At 41.2% G+C, this 24,386-nt stretch overlaps 1 protein-coding gene across 1 annotated transcript in view; it reads right to left on the bottom strand.

Moving 5' to 3' along the window:
• Positions 1-24,132, bottom strand: part of cdh16 (cadherin 16, KSP-cadherin) — a gene marked incomplete at both ends in the record, with an annotated part of 35,327 nt that extends 11,195 nt beyond the window's left edge. Inside the window, 9 exons of the mRNA XM_084063464.1 lie at positions 566-807; positions 6,605-6,796; positions 11,068-11,144; positions 12,152-12,364; positions 13,471-13,621; positions 15,694-15,819; positions 20,357-20,553; positions 23,156-23,314; positions 24,021-24,132. Of these exons, the coding sequence (XP_083919590.1) occupies positions 566-807; positions 6,605-6,796; positions 11,068-11,144; positions 12,152-12,364; positions 13,471-13,621; positions 15,694-15,819; positions 20,357-20,553; positions 23,156-23,314; positions 24,021-24,132 (1,469 nt within the window). The remainder of the gene's footprint in view (positions 1-565; positions 808-6,604; positions 6,797-11,067; positions 11,145-12,151; positions 12,365-13,470; positions 13,622-15,693; positions 15,820-20,356; positions 20,554-23,155; positions 23,315-24,020) is intronic.
• Positions 24,133-24,386: the final 254 nt, after the last annotated feature.

Here is a 24,386-nt window from a genome sequence, read left to right as displayed (position 1 = left end):
TCTGTCTCACGTGCTGTGCTCAATCAATACCATTAACATGCAACACCACAACAAACTTTGTATGGAATTTTGCCTTTCAATAGGCATTTCGGAGATAAAGGATTTATTGAACAGTTTTTGTCCCACATGAAGTGAACAGAGCAAATAATACTTTGAGTTCACACAACCCCAGGTATGGACTAGTTTTATAATATAAATTTGCAGGCCCTTTGTGATGTTGAAGGCTGATGATTCAATCAGTGTTTTCTGGGGAAGCTTTCAAAAGGGTCAACTAGTTGGAAAGTGGTTTGAACTAATATGTGCATCAGTAGACCTAATAAATCAGGTAATAAGAATGTGCAGTTTTTTAGAAGTCTTCATCTGCACCCAAAATCACTGTTACTTACTGTATAACAGGTGTAAGGCAAACCCTAATGGAAACTTGTATTGCAATATCTGTTGATATCAGTTAATCGGTAATCGGATATCGGCCAAAGTTTCAATATTGTGCATCCCTTATTGAAATACCATGTTTCTCAGGGCAGCTGTTAATCTCTCCTTTTACTGTAAATATTACTTGACTTACCTGATTGGGTGAGAATCGGGGTCATAACCCCGAATAGTAGCTATAACTCGTCCCGGTTCCTCACCCTCCCTGACTGTGACCTCATAGTGACTTTGAGAGAGGATTGGACCTTCATTCACGTCATCAACGTAGATGGAGACGGTCGCAGTGGATGCAGGACCGTAGCGACCACGCACAAGTGCTACTGGGTTCTGAGCACTGAGGACAAGGATGTATTCACTTTCACGCTCAAAATCCAACACCTGCACATGCACATGCACACGCACACACACACACACACACACACATACACACACACACACACACACACACACACACACACACACACACACACACACACACACACACACACACACACACACACAATGGACATGTTTCAAAAAGGTTGTTCCAGACATACGTAAAACAATAAAGTCACAATCATCAACAGAAATCGGCCTTCCAAAGACAGCTGTGTTTAAATTCTCACTCATGGCCAGGAAGGCTCGAAGTGTGTGGATGTATTCCTGGAGGAGAGCCAAGATTAAGATGCTACTAAAGAATTACAATCTTGAGACAGCGTTATGAGTCACAAAGGTTGATATCGTGGGCTGAGACAAATTTAACAAGAAGTGGTAGGTCAGCTAGGAATTGTATTACACATGATAAAACACAAACACACACACACACACACACACACACACACACACACACACACACACACACACACACACACACACACACACACACACACACACACACACACACACACACACACACACACACACACACACACACCTGCATGAGAGGAACTGGCTGTTACTGGCAGAGCTCAGCTGTATTTCCAATCTGAACCAGACACTGGACTTACTGGTAAACGGTCCTTTGATTCACCGTGTCACCAACAAAACATTTTCCGTGACGAGAAAATGCTGCTTGTGCTAAATCCTGCTACACTAGTCACTTAAAAAATCCATCGCCTGCCATGAACAATCATTATTTCTTGATATTCAGAATTAAGTAAATTTGCATTATTGTTTGTTCAATGTTCAATTTTGACATTTTTAAAAGCAGTAAAAATGAAAGTGACAGTAGTCATATTACATCACTATCCAGTCCTGAGTAATCTCATCTGTAACCATTTTCCTTTTTCTTTTTAAAATAACCTCACCAAACGTACTCATTAGCTCGTATTTAGAATGTCTTAATTAAAACAAGCTTGTCGTTTGTTGGTTGGGTAATGTCTCTAGAATATCATCATAAATTATACAAAAGTATTACTTTGTTGTCTGGCACGATGTTGCTACACACTAAAATCCTCAGCATAAATTTAACTCAGAGAGCGTAGAAATAGAACCAACAAGACCTGTTAGAGTCCATTTATATACTCTTTGAGTTCAGTTAACAGTGAGGATTTCAATGAGTGCATCTCTGTTGCTAGGGAGAGGAAAGTCAAACCTGGGGGAGTGGGTGAGTAATGCTGATGACTGGAAGTGATGTATCCGTGTGTCAGTGTGTGTACATGTGGTACTGGAATGGATGTGCATGTACTGTATTCTATTCCATCATAAATGACTAAAACAATAATTTACAACACTGATTACTAATTGATTACTGACCATTAAAAATGCAGAGTCATACACCAGAATCTTCTAGATTAACAAACTTAATAATTGATTGACTTAAATGGTGGCAATATTGTCACTGTTAACAGTTATTCAAATATTATAGTATAGTATAGATCACACTTTAGACATTTAATCTGTCACTCCCAAATTATAAAGTAATCTTAATTCCCTGTGTTTTTCAATCAGACTTTGTGTTTGTAAAAAACGTCATTATCTCCGTAGTGTGATGGCATCCATCATGATTTCTCCTGAATCTCTTTATTAATAACCTCCCAGCACTCCTCCCATGTTTCATGAAGATAAGATAAGATAAGATAAGATAAGATAAGATAAGATATGGCCTTTATTGATTTTGATTATTATTACAAAACATACAGTAACCACTTCAGCCCTACAGTATATAATTCGGCCATTTGAAAATAGACTATCTACAAGCTCACAATGCGTCACAACGTGACACATTGTGAGCTTGTAGATCTGTTATGTGAAATGGGACATTCTGCACAATGAGTACTTTTACTTTTGGTACTTTAAGTATATTTTGATGCCAATACTTTTGTACTTTTACTCAAGTACATTTTAAATACGGGACTTCCACTTGTAACAGAGTACATCTACATTGCGGTATTGATATTACGTTTTATTATTGGCAGTATTTTAGTTCTTCTGCCACTTTTCGCAGTTCTGGCTGAACCGTGCTGTCGCTTTTTACGAAACTCGGCCATATGGTAGATGGTCATGAAAAATGATCAAGAAATAATTCTCACAATCTTTCGTCCAAAGGTGGCGCTATAGCACTCAATTGAAAATGCCAACTTTGAACAGGTACAACTCATGCCCTGTTTGACCTACAGCCATGAAACTTGGATACACATATGCGTCTCCTCATGCTGAACAACTTTCACCATCTGACTTTTGACCTCTGACCTTTAGATCTCCCACCATTTTGAATTATATGAAAAACAGTCATTGGCTCATAACTTCTGCATTTTTTTTTTTTTTTTTTTTTGACCCAAAGACCAAGGAGATATGATTTTTCGAAGGAAAAGACTCCCATCCACTTCCTTGTTAACTTAAAACTTAAAAATTCTGTATCTCAGCTCCTGAGTACTTTTTTTTTTCAATGAAAAATCTCTGGCAGTGGGCAAACGCGGCCAGCAATAAGTCTGGCAGTGAATGAGTTAACCGTGCATACGCTTTTTACGAAACTATTACGAAACTATCAAGAAATAATTCTCACACTCATCCGTCAAAGGGTGGCGCTATAGCACTCAATTGAAAGTGCCAACTTTGAACAGGTACAACTCATGCCCTGTTTGACCTACAGCCATGAAACTTCGATACACACATGCGTCTCATCATGCCCGACAACTTTCGTGGTCTGACCTTTGACCTCTGACCTTTAGATCGCCCACCATTTCGAATTATATGAAAAACAGTCATTGGCTCCTAACTTCTGCATTTTTTCACTTATGGAAAATCCGCTGCTTTTGTTTTGTCGGCAAAGGTCCTAAATTCATGTGTAAAATGTTTCGTGCAGATTACTCAAAAATCCCAGGAGGAGATTGGTTTTAACTATTGCAGTTTTATGAAAATTATTCATCTGCCCCTAACACATACATGCAAGACTCACATTTCTTTGAAACTTTGCAGTAATGTAGAGAGTCATTCCAAATATCACAATTGGCCAAAGGGGGGCGCTATAGCATTTTTTTTTAAAATGCAAACTTTAAACAGGCAAAAGTCATGCCTCGTTTGGCCGAAAGTCGTGAAACTTGCTTACACTTGTGCCTTGACTCATGAGGAACACATCTATCGCTTTGACCAGTAAGCACCGGCCTTAGATTGTCCGCAATTTTGAGCAGTTTGAAAAACACTTAAACCCAGGATTTTTAAGCTATTTGCGTGAAACTGTATCATCTGTGTGATCTCATTTTTCACAGGATCTAGTCTGTTGGTCCAATGGCTTCTCGCTTAAGTGTGTGCCTTAAAACCTCAAGACTGCCAGTTCAAGCCTCACTTGATGCAGACTTCATTTAAGTTGCATTGCACACAAAATGATTGTGTCAATTAGTGCAATTGTTAAAGATAACCTGAAATGCTTATTTGAGAGTATGTTTTTTCAATGTATGACATACTTCATTCTGAAAATAGCCGATCTACAATCTCAAAACTTTTCAGATAGTAACATGTTTCTGAGCTTGTAGATCGGCTTCTTTCACTGGTTTCGGTTGCGAGGAGACATACAATTTCTCTATTGGTAAATGGTTTGTGAACGAGTGATCTTAGTGTTAGTGAAACAGGGGCTTGGTTCATGACAGAAGGCAAAAGTTTATGATCTTCAACAGACAACTTCAGCCTGGTCAAAGCTATAGCACTATAGGCAGTGTCGCAGCCTGTCAGTCCGATGGTTGAGGGTTTGATTCCTGTTAATGGCAATAGTTTGAGATATCAAATCCATTCTGTTTCAATCTATTTTGTTTCCATGTCTCTCTTCAATCTATTCCGTTTCCATGTCTCTCTCTCTCTCTTCAATCTATTCCGTTTCCATGTCTCTCTCTCTCTCTCTTCGATCTATTCCATTTCCATGTCTTTCTTTCTCTCTCTCTCTCTCTCTCTCTCTCTCTCTCTCCATTCTTCATTCACTGGCCCCGTATTATTGCTGCCTGCAGCTATATTTTTACTTATTTTTACTTTGAGTACTTTTTCCACCACTGCAAAAATACCTTGGCACACTAAACTGCCATGTCTGTTCAGTGTTCACACAATCTAATGATTCACTTGGACTGTGAGCAGTGTGTAATAGATAATAATGAAACAATCCATCTGTCTTCAGACACTGATTTCATATGCTGAGGCCATGAGCATTTACGCTGATGCCCTTTGATCTGCTAGGGCTATTCTTGCAAAGGATTTGAGGTGGAATAATTACTAAATAAACTCTGCAATGATGCTAAACATGTTGGAGTGGAATTTCAACGTGCCAGGGTCAATCTATACTGTATGTGTTTTGAAGCAGCTGTTAACCAACTGAACCCCAGCATCCATATTCTGGGGGGAACGCTAACCAGAAATAGCCTATCTACGAGCTTGTAGATAGGCTATTTTTGGCGAAGAGATATGGTGTAGACTAAAAAAGGTGGTCCAAGTACAGAGCCAACTCTGGCCCGGTTTACTAAGTCTAAAGAGGGTTTAGTGGTTCAGTGGTTGAAATAGACGAGAATTCAATCTGTGGGATTATAATTTCTCAATGTGAAAGTGTCTGAAAGAATGCGTTCAATTCTTGGCCTTTTCAGACATCTCCTGTTTTAACTCAGAGCAGCATGTGTGCAACGCACGGTTGAACCACATTCATCAATTCCCACTGAGAGGTTGAAAATAATAGTCTGTCTCCTGCATTGGCCCACTTACAGAGAGCACAGTGTCAAAACACACGGACACACAGCCACCAGTGGTGGACAGTAGCAAAGTACATTTACTTGAGTATTTGAGAACATTCTTTGAGTATCTGTACTTCACTTGAGTATTTGTAACGTATTTTTGGATTACTGTATGACTTTCACTCCGCTACATTTCAAAGACAAATATTGTACTTTTGTCTACTCTCCACTACATCTCTAGGAAGGGAAAAAAGTACATTATGAATTAACTACTTAAGCACTATTTGAATTATTTTTGAAAATAGCGAATCTGAGCTTGAGATCTGCTATTTTCCACCCTTGATATTTTGTAATTTGTACTTTTGAATACTTAAGTATTTTTTATAAAAGCAAGTACCGGTACTCTAGTACCTTTTGACAAATTTTGACTTAACTACTTTCACTTAGTGGAGTAATATTTGATTGACTCAAGCACTGGGGTTTAGTATTGTGCCACACAGCCCTGTCCATGTGCATACACTGGTTCACACCTCACTGGGCTATATGAGAGGCAGGCGGAGGAGTGCGGTGCCCCAGGGATAGGAGAGATTATTGAGCTCAAATATTCTATTGTCATCGGGGATCTTGTTTTCAGGCATGCCTGATTGAAATATCAACTGCAGGCTTTTTCCAACCATGGCACTATAACTCCATGATAAGAGTTCTTTCATTTTGAAATACTAAATGAAGTTACTAAATGCAGCTTTTTTGGGAGCACAAACCCCAAAGATAAATACTACTATAAATACTGTACATTATGCTGTCTGCCAACACCAAGTTTCTGTCCTCAATGCAGGGTCAACCCTGAAGCATCCATATTCTGGGGGAACATTAGCCAAAAATAGCCGATCCACAAGCTCCAGATCTGCTATTTTTGGTGAATAGATTTGGTGTGTAGACAGGGAAAAATACGGTCCAAATACAAAGCCAAACTCAGGTCCAGTTTACTAAGTCTAGAGGGTTTCAGTGAGTCAGACCCAAGAGACAGAGACAAGACGGGGATAGCTGTTTACCTTGGAGAGGACCAGGGAGACCTCGTTGGTCTGTCTGTCCGTCACCAGGGTGAAGACCTCCTCCTCATTGCCAGACTCCAGGCGGTAGTCCACCTGCCAGCTGTCACCTCCTCGCACGTCAGCATCCCCCGCCGACACTGCCGATACGGTGGTGCCCACAGTAGCATCCTCTAGGATGTGGAAGGGCCCATACTGACGGGGACACACACCACATGAAATAGCACAGACAGAAACAGATATGTTTTGATATATTGTTGTGTTCCAATGGATCCAGTGTAGTTAATATTTAGTAACCAGCTCTTTGATACATTTGTTCAATATTTCTTCAACTCCCTGACTACTTTCACTTGCAAATATTTTCAAAAATAGCCGATCTACAAGCTTGTATATCGGCTATTTTAGCTACTTTGGCGCACCACTATTGTACAATGAAGTGGGGCATTCATTTATGAAAAACATAAAAAGTTGAAATATGGAGATACAAGGTCTCTGCCCGACAGCAACGATATCATTTCCTGTGAATTAAATTGTGAGTTCACATTATTCATAAATAACAGCTACACACAACCACCAATCAGAAGCCATTGATTCATAATCCTCCAGTTCACTGTTGCGTTGCCAAGTAACGTTGAGTGCCAGCATAATACACTGTCCCTACAATTTCAGTTAAGTGTATGTTCACAAATCTACATGTGTGGGTGAATATGCATTATGACTGTCCTCTGTGGCTCTGCCTGTTGTTAGCTGACCTTCATTCACACACCTCCTCCAGTATCTTTGTGCTTAGACACCGGCCCTTTAATCTGCCACTCAGGGCTCTCATCTGGTGCAGCGGTGATCCCTGTGATCTGACCACAGGGTCGCTGCAGCCGGCCCTGTCACCACTCCCGTCCCACATGCACTCCCTATAGCTCTGCATTCACATGGCCATGGAAAAAAACTGGGACCACTCAGGCGTGACCTGCTCAAGAGCTTTTTCCACCTCCGTGTGTGTGTGTGTGTGTGTGTGTGTGTGTGTGTGAGAACTTGTATCACTGTACTTGTGAGGGTCAAATGTCCCCACAAGTATAGCATATTTTAGAAATTGACATTGTGAGGGCCATTTTCATGCTCCTCACAAGAAATAATTGTTAAAAACTACAAAAAGTGCTCCTCGTTGGCGTAGCACAGGTCTCCACCAGGTCAGGTAGGTTAGTGTGGGCCAGCAATGTTCGGAATTCGCCAATCAGGCTGGAATGTGAAAAATCGGAAAAAGACGGATCGGATGGATCTGTCTTGATCACTTGATTAAAGAGACAATATGTACCGATTTGCGTGATGTTTGGAGAACATTTGTAGGAGTAATATAAAAATATTGTTTTGAAAAGATCAGCCTCCTGGTGGTGCTATAATAGAGCAATGTTGAAAGGGTGGCATTTGTTCCTCAACGTACTAGTGCGAATGTGTGTGCAAAGTTTCACCGCAATCTGACGGTCTGCTTTCATGATTTGCGGCATCTTGTTCAAAACGGGCCACTCCTGCAAACTTTAGATGTCAATCTTAGCCAATCCGGATGGGATATGAAAAATCTAATAGATCCGTCCGAGTAATATTAAAAAATGTGTTTTACATAAGCCTGGTGGCGCTAAAAAAGGCAAATGTGAAAAATGCAGGGCAAAGGCTTTTCCTTAGCCTCTAGGGAGTGCGCATACAAAGTTTTACACAGATGGTGCAGTTATAGGTAAAAATACGAATCGGCATGTTATAGCGTCACCATGAGGCTGATTAGAACATTTTCAAGTGGCATTTCTTTCTCAGCCTAGTGAGAATGTGCGTGCCAAATTTCTCGGAAATTGCATGCTGTGTTCATAATTTAAGGCATTTTGTTCAAAACGGAGCACTCCTGCAAACTTCGGAAACCATTCTTAGCCAATCACTATGGAATATGAAATATAATAGGCCCATGTGAAACATTTGGGGAAGATGTTGGCATCCAGGGAGTGTGTGTGCACAGTTTCGTTGCGATCAAGCCAACAGTGCCGGAGATTAGCTGTCCACAGACGGACGGGGCGACGGACACGCGGACACAGACAGACGGACACACGGACGGACACACGGACAGACACACGGACGGACGGACAGGGTGCATAATCTCGGCCATGCCTTTCGGCCTGGCGGAGACAATAAGAGGAGTACCACCACCGCGCCTCAGTCAATTCAAGGCAGGTCCAGTGCGTCACAGGAGCGGGACACAACAATGGAGAAGGAGACATAGGAGCAGCTCGGATATTTAAGCCAATTAGCCTTTTTTATTAGTAAAGTCCTAGGACAGAAGTCCGACTAAAAAAGGCTTAAATGTCTGAGCTGCTCCAGTGTCTCGTTCTTCTCCAAGAAAAATTATACATTTTTGTGGTTAAAGAAAAGATGTTTAGAGTTACGCTTGCAATTAGGAAAAGATTCAGTTTAGGTGTAGGATTAGACATTTAGAGGTTAGGTTTAAAGGTTAGGGCTAGAGGTTTCCCTATTTTATACTTGATTGTTCGCTGATATCACCAAAAAATTGCTGATCTATACATTTTTGGGCTATTTTCAGCTATTTTCAATGCTGTCCTTAAATGTCCTCTCAAGTAAAATAATACACACGCATAAAGTATAATGCGTGTGTGTGTGTTGTGGTGTTGTCAAGTGCCCAAATTTGTTTGAGAGCCAGAAGGACAATGTGGGAGCTTGTAGCCACTGTCACATCAGCTGTGAAATGACTGCACAGTAAAGCCAATATTTGAGACAAATACGGTGTCAGTCCCAAGCTTTCAGTTGACTGTTTCGCAGAATTCTAAATGGAAACATAATAATATTTCAGGGCAGGAGATTATGTCAAGGCTAATTTAATGTATACTTTTTTTTATTTACTGACCTTGTCGCACGAAGATAATGGCTGGTTTTGAAGCGTTGCGTCATGTTTTTACATTTGAACAAATTGTGTCACAATTGCACGAAAAAGGATCAATTAGGCTTAACCTTACCAAACCAGTGTCACAGTTGTATGAAAAAGGATAAGTTGGGCTTAACCGTACCCAAACCAACCCCCTCTTTGTGCTTTGGCTAAAACACAATGCTCCTTCAGTAGTTCGTGTTCTTGAATTCTTTCAGTGCCCATACTGTCTGACAGTGAGAAGTATATCTACAGATTTGTTCTCCACTATCACAACACGATGGCTCTCCCACGTAATGTACTGTAGCCTCCGAGGCCCTCTGGGCATTCTCTCTTCCATTATTCACAGGGTGTAGGTGGTACCCAGGGGTTTTTCCGTAACCGTCTATGTTTAGACTGCTTTCTTCACAGCAGCGACTCTGAAGTAGGCCACAATATGAGAACTACTGTACCACTGTGAGCTGGGCCTGTATGTGTCTGTCTGGGATGCCTGGGTCATCCTGGATGGATGGAATGATGGTGATCTTATTTATTTTTAGAAATAACTTTCATTCAGGGACAACTTGCACAATGTCATTGAACAAAAAAAAAACACTAACGTCATAGATGTACTATGATAATGAGTAGGCTACTCCATTAAATACTCTGACAACGGGTGCAATTGGTACAACAGGTATTGCATACCTGGAGCGGCATGGGTTCCCAACGGGAATCGTTCCCAAAGGGCATCAGCCTACTAACTATAATTGTAGTGTTATAAGCAGATTGTAATGCAATATAAGTATATTTAAAATGTATTATATACATTGGCTTCATAGAAAGTGTTACCCCCCAGATCCTGCCATACTTAAAGGTGCGTTCCTTAATGAATGAATAGAACAATGATGCAAGAAGATGCCATTAAGGATCTCTTATGCTAATACATTAGTATATAATACAGCATTTCTGGCAGTTGATGAATGCAATCACAATCAAAATGCCAAAACTTCAGTTAAAGTCCATGTTGCAAATGTCAAAGTTATCTTTGAGCTGTAAAAATAAAATGCAAAAAATGAATGAATGTAAAAGCAGTTCTCTGAAAGCAAGGAGGAGGAGGAGGATCCAGAGGTGGCAGAATTGAGGATGCTACGATTCTCATTAAGGGGTATATTGGGAGAAGGATGCTAAAGAAGCTGCCAGGCGAGAGGAGAAGCGGAAGGCCAAAGAGGAGGTTTATGGGTGCGATGAGAGAGGACATGCAGATGGCTGAAGTGACAGAGGAAGACGCAGAAAACAGAAGCAGGTGGAAACAGATGATCTGCCGAGGCGACCCCTGATGGGAATTTGCCTAAAAGAAGAGGACACGCTGTTCATTGGAGCATGAAGAAATGAATAAAACCATAGGACCTATCTATTTCCCTGCCAGGAATATCACATCAGCAAACTGCACTGTGGGGTTCAGTCTGGCCCAATGATCACTGATTATGTATCTGTGTGATGTTATTGTAGGCTTTGTGTGTGTGTGTGCATGCACGCAACGTGCACGCGTGCGTGTGTGTTCTGCACGGCATACCTCATGTTGAGGAAACACCGGGGGGTGGTTGTTCTCATCTTGCACTGTCACCACCACGGTACAGGAGCTGTTCAAACCTGACAGTGACATCACCACAGCACCCATGAGTCATGTGGGTCGATCAGTGCATTACACAAGAACGCATGCAACGTGAGCCAGCTAGTACCTCATACTGCATCTATCATCCCTATCTCCCCTGAATCACAGAGAACCAGCATCATTTGCTTAATTAGAAGCCACCCCATGCACCCTAAAGCCTCATTTACAACTATCGTGACTTGGCTGTAAAAACGAAGGTGTTATCATTGTCGATTTTCTCATATCTAGTGTCAGGTGGTACATATTTTGATTAATATCGAATCATGAATAAACATGGGACACCCTTGTGTACAACCGATCTTCGGAATCAAACTAACCACTTAAACCCTGCTGTCATTATAGGCAAAAATAGCCACTCTACAAGCTGGCAACACATTGCAATGCATTGTGAGCTTGTAGATCGGCTATTTACATCCCCCCCCTCCCGAAAAGAAATAGAAAATGGGTATTAAGTGTTTAACACTGGGGTTTTACTGTGTATATAGCATACACAGCACAATGACCATATTATCTCCGTAGATGAGGAGGTACACAGTAGTGGTGTAAAGTAACTAAGTACATCTATTCAAGTACTGCGCAATTTTGGGGTATTTTACTTTACAGGAGTATTTCCAATTTTCAGTACTTTTACTTCTACTCCACTACATCTCAGAGGCAAATATTGTACTTTTACTCCACCACAATTACTTGAAAACTTTAGTTAATAGTTACTAAACATATATTAACCATACAGCCCTAAATATAGTTTGTCCATTTGAAAATAGCCAATCTACGCGCTCACAATGCGTCGCATTGTGAACTTGTAGATCTGCTCTTTTCAAAAGATTAGTCAATCTTTTATACATTTGAAAACTTGTGAAATGGGACATTCTGCATAATGAGTGCTTTCTACTTTTGGTACTTTAAGTACATTTTGAAACCAATACTTTTGTACTTTTACTCGAGTAAATTTAGATTTCTTTTCCACCACTGGTCCACAGTTTACCTTTAGCATCCTCAGCAGTGATGGTGAGGGTGTACTGTGGCGCGGTGCCCTCCATGCTGTCTGCTTGAACACAGATCACCCCTGAGTCACGGTCCACCCTGAAGAGAGCGCGGGGGCTTTCTGGGATCTGACCCACTAAACGGTAGAAGATGCGCACGTTATCTGTCTTGGGGTCATCGTTGTCTGCTGCCTGCACTGTAAGGATTTCTGTCCCTGTGGGAAACATTATGCCAGTGAGTAAAAGCAAAGACCGCCGACAGGCAGAATGTCCAAGGCAGGAAAGCAAAAAGCACATTGAGACGCAGCTGTCTGTGACAAATCGTTGCTGTCGGGTGGAAACCTTGTATGTCCAAAACTGTTACTTTTCAGGAAATGGAGAAAAAAAATAACCTGTGTTCCTAATGGATCCAATGTACGGTAGTTATTATTTCGTCACAAGCTCTTGTTAATACTTTTCATTGGTTAAATATTTATAAAACCCACAGACACACTTAACCACTTTCACTTTCAAAATCTTAATAGGATATAGCACAAATAGCAGATCTACACACGCAGTGAGTGAGTTTGTAGACCTACTAAACAGATCTGCTGCAACCTCTGTCCACAGGGACAGATTGGCTATTTTGTGCTACTTTGTGTGACACTAGCATGGCAAAGTATGGCATTAACCCATTTAGACCCGAGGCCTAAAAACGCCTTCTAAATCCTGACCTACATTTTTTTATTATTATGTTGCTATGTACAGTATATAGCAACAACAAAATGACACAGGGGCGTTCCAGGCTTGAAAGGTATAACCATACGTGTAAATGGTTTGAATTTGAAATATGGAGATACAAGGTTCCTGCTCGACAGCAACAAAATCAGGACCAGGGGACGAACATTATATTACTACTCTCTTGTAAAGCCCACGCGCTTATTTCATTGTGAGTCACAGATTGTTTTAAAACATAAACAAAAGGCTTTCACACACTGACCTAAACATGTCACAATAGCCTATGCTTTTTATGAGCACCCAATGTCCTCGCTAGACCCCGATAATATTTCATGGATGACCTCATCTATCTGGTGCACAAAGCCCTCCCTACCTGCCTACTCTGAACATTCATCATGCTGCCTCTTATGCCATCATTGCTGCTATGAAAGAATAATCATATTACACTGTGAATACAATAGATAGATAGATAGATAGATAGATAGATAGATAGATAGATAGATAGATAGATAGATACACACACAGACAGACAGACAGACAGACAGACAGACAGACAGACAGACAGACAGACAGACAGACAGAAAGATGTGATTCAGTCAGTCACCCCTGGCGGCTAGTTCTTTGACCACAGTGTGGTATTGGGCCTGTGGGAAGGTTGGTCTATTGTCGTTGGCGTCGCCCACCATCACTCTCAGCTCCACTGGCTTGGCAATCTCTCTACCATCAGGCCGCTCCACCACAATGCTGATCTGGAACTGGTAGCGCACACACACACACACACACACACACACACACACACACACACACACACACACACACACACACACACACACACACACACACACACACACACACACACACACACACACACACACACACACACACACACTTTGTTTGTTAATACTATTAGTACAGACATGCCACAGTTCATTTATGGGCTTGTGGACAGATCACAGAATTGAGTTATTAGACTCATAGACGCTCTTTAGCACATGTCATGCCGGGTATGCATCTCTTTTGATCTCTAACAGTTAGGATCTATGAGCTGTTTTATAATAAATCACAACTACAGTCCACACTTGTGTATGAACAACAAAGGATTAATACACACTGTATACCTAACCCAGGTGACCAATGTAAGAAAAAATATATAAGAAAATACTGATGCAGTGCACCGGAATGCCCCCTGCCATCCGCCAAATACCCAACTACACTTTAGAATTGTCCTATTCCTATTTATCTGGTCTCTAAACATTCTACCCATGGTTGCCAAAGTTTCAATGCATCTCTTATACATATCCATCCTTCCACGCTCTCCCTCTGATGTCTTATTTGATAGAGAATTATGATTTTACAACCAACATAAATAAAGCAGGGCCTTCATGGAACTTCATGTGGTAGGCTTGCAAACACATGCTGTTGTGGCAACTCAGTGCTTGTTGTGTGTCATTCTCTGTCCATTCAACCAGTGTATTTTAGAATAACTTTTAGTTATATTATGAAGGAAATCTGAAACTCTTGAGGGCTCAAATCGTACACAAGGTCCTAGAGGGAAAACTACAAGCAACACTTAAACTTTGATTTATATTCCTAATCCTAACAAGGATTCCCCCCTCTGCCTAAAGCAAACAAGACTTGAATTTAAGCCGTTTGATTTATGAACCTATACAGCCATGATTCTTTTCTTCACCATAGTTGAAGGAAAATTGCAGTGGCTTTCATTTTTGGCTCATTGCCTTCATAACAACTATTTAACTTTACAAATATGAAATTTCCCATGGTTCCCATGATCCTCTTGCTATGATTTAGGTCAACGTCCCTTTGAGTGAAAGGTCATTCACTGGTGACATCGTAAGTCATCAGCAAAGAGGCCAAAAACAGGAAGTGACTGAAAAAACGTGAATGTACAGAATGAGTAAAAAGATTATTGCCATCACTTCAAACAAAAACGATATTGTAGCCTACCAGCCTTAGATTTAGATTAAACCATCACTCAAGAGCTTTGTTGCAATTAATAAAAATAAACAAGATAAACAATGAACTAGGTGTTATGTTAGACTATAACAACGGATTCATGTCAGTACATCCCTAAATGCTTCGAAGGGTTTCAACTGAATGGGAAATGCAAAGATTTTAAATAATATATCGCACACAGCTTGCCATTAACAATTCATCGTTTTAAAATGATTACAATGCCATGCATTTCAGTGTACCGGTACTACTTCCATGATGTGGGCTATAATAAACCACAGCCTCAATATTGGGTAGCGCTTGAGCAGCAGAGAAACTAAGATGTGCAAGAAATTAACACCAATATTTTCTGGTAAATGGCGGAACTGAAGAGTCACATTTTTGGCTTATATTGCAATAAAGAGTAAAGACTAGCTGACTAAATGTTTGCACAAGGACATTGCTATTGACTTGCTGTCAGATATGTGCAAACAGCACAAAAATCACAATTCACAGAATAAAAATTAAAAGTTAGTCAAGAGGCATGTGAGGGTATAGTTAAACATCTAGTGAGATTAACACTGAATATTTTACTGTGTGGGTCAAAATTACATTTAATACTGTACAACATTCATTCTCAGATTAAACATTTTCAGTTATTATTATAAACCAGTGCTTCTCAAAGTGGGGTCCGGGAACCCTCAGGGTTCCTTGAGGGGGGTTCCAAATGGACCCTTACAGATCTGTAAGGGAACCAAATGGACCCGTTGTACAGAGTTATGGGGGTCCTTGAAATTAAAAAAGGTTTCAGCACCCAAATTATAAACCATTACTTATACTTCTGCGCTGTAGAAGGTAGGTTGCAAAAGGTACTGACCTGGTCCTGTGTCTCCCTATCCAGAGGGGCGTTCAGATAGATGACTCCTTCCCTGCTGATAGTGAAGAGCATTTCTGGAAACTCCCCCTCTAGACTGTACTCTGCCTGACTACCGCTCCATTTCACCTAGACAAACAACAAAAAGGCATTCACAGGCATGCATGCGCATGTAAGCACACACACACACACACACACACACACGCGCGCTCGCGCACACACACAGACACACACACACACACACACACACACACACACATGCACGCACATACACGCACATACACACCCCAGAGGGACATACAGTACATCCACGTATAACTGCAAAGGTTTATGCCTTCATCTTATAAACACCCTTGAAGTGGAACGCATCGGGGCTTGTAAGAAGAAAGAAACAAAATCTAATAGTATAGCAAGGGGTCTGCAAAAGGGGACACAAGATGTATATAATGTACAAAGTACAAACCCAGAGTCACCGTGTGTTTACATGATAAAGTCACGACGAAATGTACTGACGATGATGAGGAACAGAGAGGACAGCCAAGACTAACTTGTGTGACTGGAGGGATTTTCCACTGGGCTTTACAACGCAGCCCCTTGACAGAGAGGCTGTGTGATGGGTGCTGAGAGGGCCCTAGCAGCCACCCCAACAGCACCCAACAAGGAGAGGAGAGAAGCGCGGCCACAGCAGCATGCACACGCACAGCGGTGGAAGAAGTACTTCGATTTTTTTCTTTTACTTCAGTAAAAGTAGCAATAGCATAATGTAGAAATACTCTGTTATAAGTAAAAGGCATTAAAATATACTTAAAGCACCAAAAGTAAAAGTACTTTGGTAATTATTTCTGAATAGCCAAAGTATACAATAGGGCTTAATTGGTTAATGTAAGTTTTGTAATAATAATATAAATCTGCAAAGTAACTAATAACTAAAGTTTTCAAATAATTGTAGATGATTAAAAAGTACAACATTTGCCTCTGAGGTGTAGTGGAGTAGAAGTATAAAGTATAACTTTTATTTTTTTATCATACTCAAGTAACATAAAAGTACCTCAATATTGTACCTAAGTACAATACTTGAGTAAATGCACTTTCCACCACTGCACACATGCAAACCCGGGGCATGTGTATCACCTCAACCCCCCTGTCACACACTCTGCTCCTGTTCTTTACAGAGAAGCACTGCTTAGACTCAGTACCTGTGTATACACCAAGCCACTTCACAACAGCTGGCCGCCTCTCAATGTTATGGTGTGTTTTCTAGACCTCAGAAACGTAATGACTTGTGTGTGTGTGTATGCGTGTGTGTGTGTGTGTGTGTGTGTGTGTGTGTGTGTGTGTGTGTGTGTGTGTGTGTGTGTGTGCGTGTGCGTGTGCGTCTGTGTATGTGTGTGTGTGTCTGTGTATGTGTGTGTGTGTGTGTGTGTGTGTGTGTGTGTGTGTGTGTGTGTGTGTGTGTGTGTGTGTGTGTGTGTGTGTGTGTGTGTGTCTGGGGACCTGATTGATGATCAATGCCTATTTCTATAAATAGATCTACAGTATACGATTCAATTGCGATGAGGTCATGTGTTTTGGCTCTGTCTGTTGTATCTAATGTCTTGCAGAGAGGACATTCTGTGTGCAGGACCGCTCGGTAAAGGACAGCTTGATGCTGTGCTGAATGCACACAGTGCATTTGCTGAGTGAATATGAAGGAATATACGCAGTGGGGGACACGGTACTCAACCCCAGTAAATGAGTCAAAGATGCAAGTGAAAGTTGCTCTCAGAGTTGTACTTCAGTTAAAGTACAGGAGTACTTGCTCTTGAAGATACTGAACTATTCAAAAGTATGCTTTTAAAAATACTCAATAAGTATTCAAAAGTACAAATTACAAAGTATATTTTCTTTTTAATTTCAATGTATTGTTGTATTGAAATTTTAGACATTTCCCCCCAAAATTCAAAAGAATTCCAGAAATGTTCTACAAATAATGATAGCGAAAATAGCAGATCTACAAGCTCACAATGCATCGCATCATGACATGTTGTGTGCTTGTAGAGTCAAAAATACAATATGTGTCTTTGAAACGTATAGTGGAGTGAAAGTATCGACAAATACAAATACTCAAGTTAAGTACAGATACTCAATTTTCTTACAGTACTCAAGTAAATGTACCTCATAACTGTCCACCACTGAATATATATAATGCAAATGGATTTTGGCAGCACTTTAAGATTTAATGATCCATGCTACTCACTACAAGGTTTATGTAGACATGATCATCATGATCCACTTATCTGAGACAACAGGAGGGATAATGTGTGTTTCTGAGTGTGTGTCCCCTCCTACATAAAAACGCTCGTATGCTCATACAGCGTGGGCGAAACCAGGCTTCCCCCATGTCATTTGCCCTATTCCTATTGTGTGTGATTCACATTCTTGGATGAGCAATGCTGGAGCTGTGCAAAATGCAACAATCTAAATGATTTCCCTGTGCTTATTATTTGATATTGGAACAACACTCAACATGCATCACAAAAGCATGGTTGGGCAATCTGTTCGGCCAAAGCTCTTCACACAAGCACATGCTATACATTACAATAAAGGCCCATGTTGAAATGATCATTTGGCATAAGGCTGATGAATTCATCAGAAACTACAATAGTGTGCTCCTCTGAGTGCAGATACCCGCCAGGCCGGGTTGCCTACACGTGTTGCGACCTGTTATAGTGCAACCATAAGGCCCATTTGAAACATTTGGGGTGGCAGGTCTTCCTTGGTCAACTTGGAGTGTACATGCAAAATATTCCGGCAATCGGACACTGTGTTCATGATTTGTAGCATTTTGTGCAAAATGGGCTACTCCCGCAAACATTGGAAGCCAATCATAGCCAATCAGAATATGAAAAATCTGACATCTTGATCACATGACAATAGAGATAATGTGTACTGATTTGCATGAGGTTTGGACAAAATCTTGAGGAGTAATATAAAAAAGATGTGTCTTGCAAAGATTGACCTCATGGGGGCGATGTGAAATATTTGGGGTGGCTGCTCTTCCTTGGCTTCCTGAGACTGTGTGTGCATAGTTTCACACCGATCTGTCCAACGGTGCCGAAGATTAGCTGTTTACAGACGGACGGGCGGATAGACAGGCAGACTCACAGGAGCAAAAACAAAATCCCTTGATTTTGGCCCTTCTAGACTGTCGCGGATAATAACAAAATGTATATTCCTACAGAGGAATTCATGTGTATTCAGTGCGTGGGTGGCTTATAAAAGAGATGGAGGGCTGAGGGTGAGTGTAGAGGAGGCAAGAGAACAGAGGAGGTGGTGGGGGAGGCATATATTGGCCATAGAGATTATCAGATATTCCTACTGCTCTTTATTTGAAGCCAGAAGAATCATCTCTAAAAGCCAAATGTCCTCTGTCCACAGTTTTATGTCTTGAACAAATGAAGCTAATTGTTGCCAAGCTTAGCTTGATTTAATTTACTCAGAAACAGTACATCTATTATTGCTGCTGAGATGGATCTGTTTCTGCTACTACAGACCCTCTTAGAGCATTAGTGGTTATTTATACTTCTGCGGGGACTTGATGCTGCTATGACTGATTGTAGAAAGAAAGCAAACAGCAGTCAAGGCCAGAAACAGATAAAAATACAGCAATACGTCATATGGCTAAAGACTGCAAAAAGTCAGTAGAATCTTTTATACAGCAAAGCTGGCAACCACGATTTCTCTTTTATCCTCCTGAACATAGCTGGCCTCCAGAAACCATGCTTGAAAGAAGACGAGAACTGAAAAGGTTATGCATGCAACACCTTGAAGATAGCACAATGAGTGATGATGGCGCCTAAAATGACTCAGTCATGCAGAGAGCAATGATGAACAGCATCAATAATGCAACATTTGGTCACTCAGGATGACCCAACTGACACTAAAAATAGTAACTGGCAATATGATGCTACTTTGCTAAACCGTGGATATTGGCAAAGTGCTTGGTTTATGGTAACATGGTATGTTTGAAACAGCAATTCCAATATAGTCAACACTCAAAGTTTGTTAACATGATGTGATGGATCATTTATAATCGATAGTTTATTAGATTATAATTATTGTATGATTATTGTATTGTATCACTTTGGATAATTGCATAAAGTATGATGTATTTGCTCAGAAGGGACAGTTCTGTAACTGCTAAGATAAGATGTCCTTGCTCCCTGGCCTACTCTTTCTTACCCATGAAAGTTGTGGCTACAGTTTATCTATGATGCCTTAGAACAGGCAACCTTGCCACCAAAATGAGCCTTTGCCCCTGTTCATGTTGATATCATATTGTGGGGTGGGCTTAATAAGAGATAAACTGTCTGTTATAATGATGAACATTTTGTATTACCAGTAGAGAATATTTTTGACACTGTACCACCTTGTCTCTCCTGTGCAAATAATCCAGTAAACTGATTATTATTTAAGATTGACTCCGTGTTACTTATTTTTACGGTAATCCTTTTTGAAAGCGTACAAACCTGGTTTTCCTAAGTTATCATGATGTAAGGCCTATGTTTTATCTCGGGGCAGAAGACAAAGACAAGACGGCCTAAACAACGTAATGTAAATGGATGTTAGGATTTGACACTTTGTGTTTCATTCCTAGCTAAGTATTTCAGAGGAGAGGCTTTCTCACCTGTGAGATGGGGATGGGGTAAGGGCCTGGTAGGTTCTCCTGTAGTCGCACAGGGTCAGGTGATGCCCAGGTGTTTCCAGTGACTTCCACGGTGACAATGCCTGTAGAGAAGAAGGCATTAGCCTTCCCAGCCATGTCCTTCACCATCACTGACAGCTTGTAGCGACCACACATCTCTGGGTCCAGAGTAGAGGCTCCTAATGGGCACAACACAAGAAATTACTACAAAAAGTGCTCCTCGGAGCACAGGTCTCCGCCAGGTCAGGTACGTTATTGTGGCCTCCTGGTGCCGCTATAATAGGCCAATGTGAAAAGGGTGCCATTTCTTCTTAGGCCTTTCACGGCAATCGGACACTGCTTTCATGATTTGATGCATTTTGTTCCAAAAATGTGTTTTTCTAAATTAGACCTGCTGGTGGCGCTATAACAGGCCAATGTGAAATGTGTGGCATTTCTTCCTCGGCCTAGTGGGAATGTGCGTGTGAAATTTCAGAGAAATTGCAAGCTGCGCTCATGGTTGGGGCATTTTGTTCAAAATGGACCAATCCTGCAAACTTTGGAAGCCAACCTTAGCCAATCAGGATGGAATATGGGAAATCAGACAGATTCGGGTTGATCACATGACTATAGAGATACTGTGTACCGATTTGCATGACGTTTGGATAAAATCTGTAGGAGTAATGTCAAAAAATGGGTTTTGCACAAATCGGCCTCCTGGTGGCGCTATAACAGGGCCATGTGAAAAGTTTCACAGCGAGCGGGCCAACGGTGCCGGAGATTAGCTGGTAACACACGGACAGGACACACACACACACGGACAGACGGACGGACGGACACACGGACGGACGGACGGACGGACAGACAGGGGGTAAAACATACTCTCTCGCCATGCCTTTCGGCCTGGCGGAGACAGTAAAAGGACACATCAATTAGATGTATCTCTCACACGTACACACTTCCACATCTGGTATACTGAGATAAATTATGGAAACTATGAGAAAGTAATGAAGGACCTAAGTCAACATAGCCTAAGTGATGATATATCATTTAGTATATATATAAAGTCCAGAAATTTGATGGCAATAAACATTATTGCAGCACTTGGTTAGACTATCTTAGACATCGTAATTAAACATTTTGTTATGGGGGTTTTAAATTCATCTCTTGACCTTTTAATTGCGTATTGTAGTTCACACCAAAGCCCCTAAAAACCCCAACTGACTAACAGCTTACAGTACCAAGTGTAGCTGGCCTGCAGAACAAAGTCAAAATTCAAGAAACGGATCTTCACTGTAGCAGAGGTTTGAAAAGAGAGAGCAAGTGGGTTGAATCAGAAAAGTGAGTGTGAAAGTCATGTAGCTCTTGCCAAGTTGTAACTAAGGGCAGTACTAGAGCTCCAGAAATAGCTCAGCATGCAAGACTTAGGCCAAGGTTGTGTGTGTGTGTGTGTGTGTGTGTGTGTGTGTGTGTGTGTGTGTGTGTGTGTGTGTGTGTGTGTGTGTGTGTGTGTGTGTGTGTGTGTGTGTGTGTGTGTGTGTGTGTGTGTGTGTGTGTGTGTGTGTGTGTGTGTGTGTGTGTGTGTGTGTGTGCGTGTGCGTGTGTGTGTGTGTGCATGCAAATGAATCAAACCAGTTCAAATGAAGCTGCGGGCTTTTTGGAAGCATGCTAAAGAAAAACAGTAGAGAAAACTTTGGGGCAGCCATCACTGAGTGGGTAGAGAGGCTGTCTGGGAATTGGAAGGTCGTTGGTTCAACCCTCGGCTTGTACAAAACAAGTTACAATTTATCCACTTGAACCCCAGCATGCTCATTCTAAGGGGAACATTTACCAAAAATAGCAGATCTAGAAGCTCAAAAACGTCACAAATGCGACACGTTTATTATTTCAATACATGTATTTTGCTTCAACTTGATCTCTCTTTATTGAAATGATAACCATGTGTGTCAAAAGACACTAAATTCAGTCAAACGCTACAACAATGTCACGAGATGTATAGCACCTTCTGATCATCGCATAACCCTGACACTCAAAATGCAAAGTACTTACATCAAAACTGAACAGATTGTGTACATAGTGTTGCTGTCAAGATCAAAAAATAAATACAAATCCTGGACACACAAATACGAGAAATACAATTTCTTACATATCTCATTCATGTAGTATGGTTGTTTTACTTCTTAATTTTGTTTAGTTTTTTCAACTGTTGTAGAACCAATCTTCCCTCTGAGAACAAACAGTAGGAAGTTCTACTTGACCCCAGACTCTGGAACAACTTACTAATCTTCCTCCCTGGCCTTTAACTCGGTTTGACTGTGTAAATCCTGGCCCTTACAGTACTCTGAAATGCTGTTTTAGCCCTCTTTTTGTGGATGGTGGACTGACGGTGGATGTCACATAACATAACATCTGGACTTGCGATGTGCACCGTTGCTCCCATCCGCACTAAACATGGCACAAACACTGTTCAGGGGTCTGCTGCTAACATGCACTGCCCCATAAATAAACAAATAAAGTAAATTAAAGCGATGAGTCACACTAGCTAGGGCCATAGGAGCACCGATGCTCCAATCCGCATGAGACTTCTGGCATGTCTGCCATGAGAATGGTCACACCAGGGACCATGTGTGGCCCTCTAAATCTAGTTTGCTCACAAAACCTCTGAGGTGATGACAAACAATGAAGTCCTTAGCAGAGGCTTGACTGGAGAAGGCCTATAAATGCATACAAATTTAGTTTGGGACCACCCGCTTCGGATTTTATCGTGGGCTGATAACATCTGAAGCGGGTGCTGGGACTCACCGTCCTCAGTGAGGGACACCTCGCCAGTGACAGAGTCGATGAAGAACATGTGACTGGAGGGAATGCGGGGTGTCTGCTCCATCAGGCTGAAACGCAGCTCGGCGTGGGCTGTGTTACGATCATCACGGTCCAATGCCTCCACCTGCATGAATGGGATCCCTAACGAGCACATCGTGTTGAGTTGAGAATGTAACCACCAGTGAATTGCACTGCAAAATCCTGAGAGTTCATTTAACTTGTCGAGTGTCAAAATGGAATCAAATGGATTTGGTTCCATTTGTACGCTCCCGGAGTTACAAATGGATAAATTAAAGGTAGGGCAACTGATAAGGGACAACTACTGATATTTAAAGTCTAGTCCATATCTAAAGAACAATATCAGTTTATTTTTTCATATATGGAAATGACTTAAAATGACAGGTTTTGAAAAGGTGATGCAACCGGTAGCAAAAAGGAACTGCACAGTGATGACATCACAAGTGGAGGAAGCTCCTAGATGTACACTGTATTGCCTTCGAGTACAATATTGGCCTATAAATGAACATTGTATATGTCTAGCATTCAAATCCAGATATATTTGCAATGCTCTGAAAGCCTCTATGTAAAAGGTTCAATTGCATATTGATTATATAAATATCCATGTATTTGAACACCCTTTTCCAGCATTTATAAATTATGAGAATGCCAAAGTATTTCCCCCCACATTATTTGAATATTCAGCATTTAAAATGATCTGTTGCTCTGTCCTGCCTTTAAAACTGTTGAATTGATCATGACCATGCATGATGCACATAATATTGCATGTATTTTCTTACAAGTGTTTTATTAACAAATTAATATCAGAGTGTCATCACCAGAGCTTTACCTTTGAGCAGCCCCAGCTGTACACTTCCTCTCATGCTCTCCTCTGTGAAGGTGGGCACGTTGTCGTTCTTGTCGATCACACACACTTCTACGTTGAAGCTCTGACGCTGCATTGATGCTCTATATGACACCTGCAGAGCACGCACGCACGTAAGTCAGCTTATTTAAATGCACAATTTAAATGTCACAGTTTTAGGCAGTACTTCCATGCCACTGCTGTCAGGCAGAAACCTTGTATCTCCATTCTCCATATTTCAACTTTTAATGTTTTTTTAATGAATGCCCTACTTCGTTGTACAGGAGCGTCACGCAAAAGTGGTGAAAAGAGTTGATCCACAAGCTTACAATGCATCGCGATGCAACATGT

The sequence above is a fragment of the Gymnoscopelus microlampas genome (genome assembly GCF_963454915.1).
Source record: "Gymnoscopelus microlampas genome assembly, chromosome: 1".
NCBI lineage: Eukaryota > Metazoa > Chordata > Actinopteri > Myctophiformes > Myctophidae > Gymnoscopelus > Gymnoscopelus microlampas.
The sequence above is the reverse complement of the archived record's forward strand: the minus strand, read 5'-3'. Positions and strand labels throughout refer to the sequence as shown.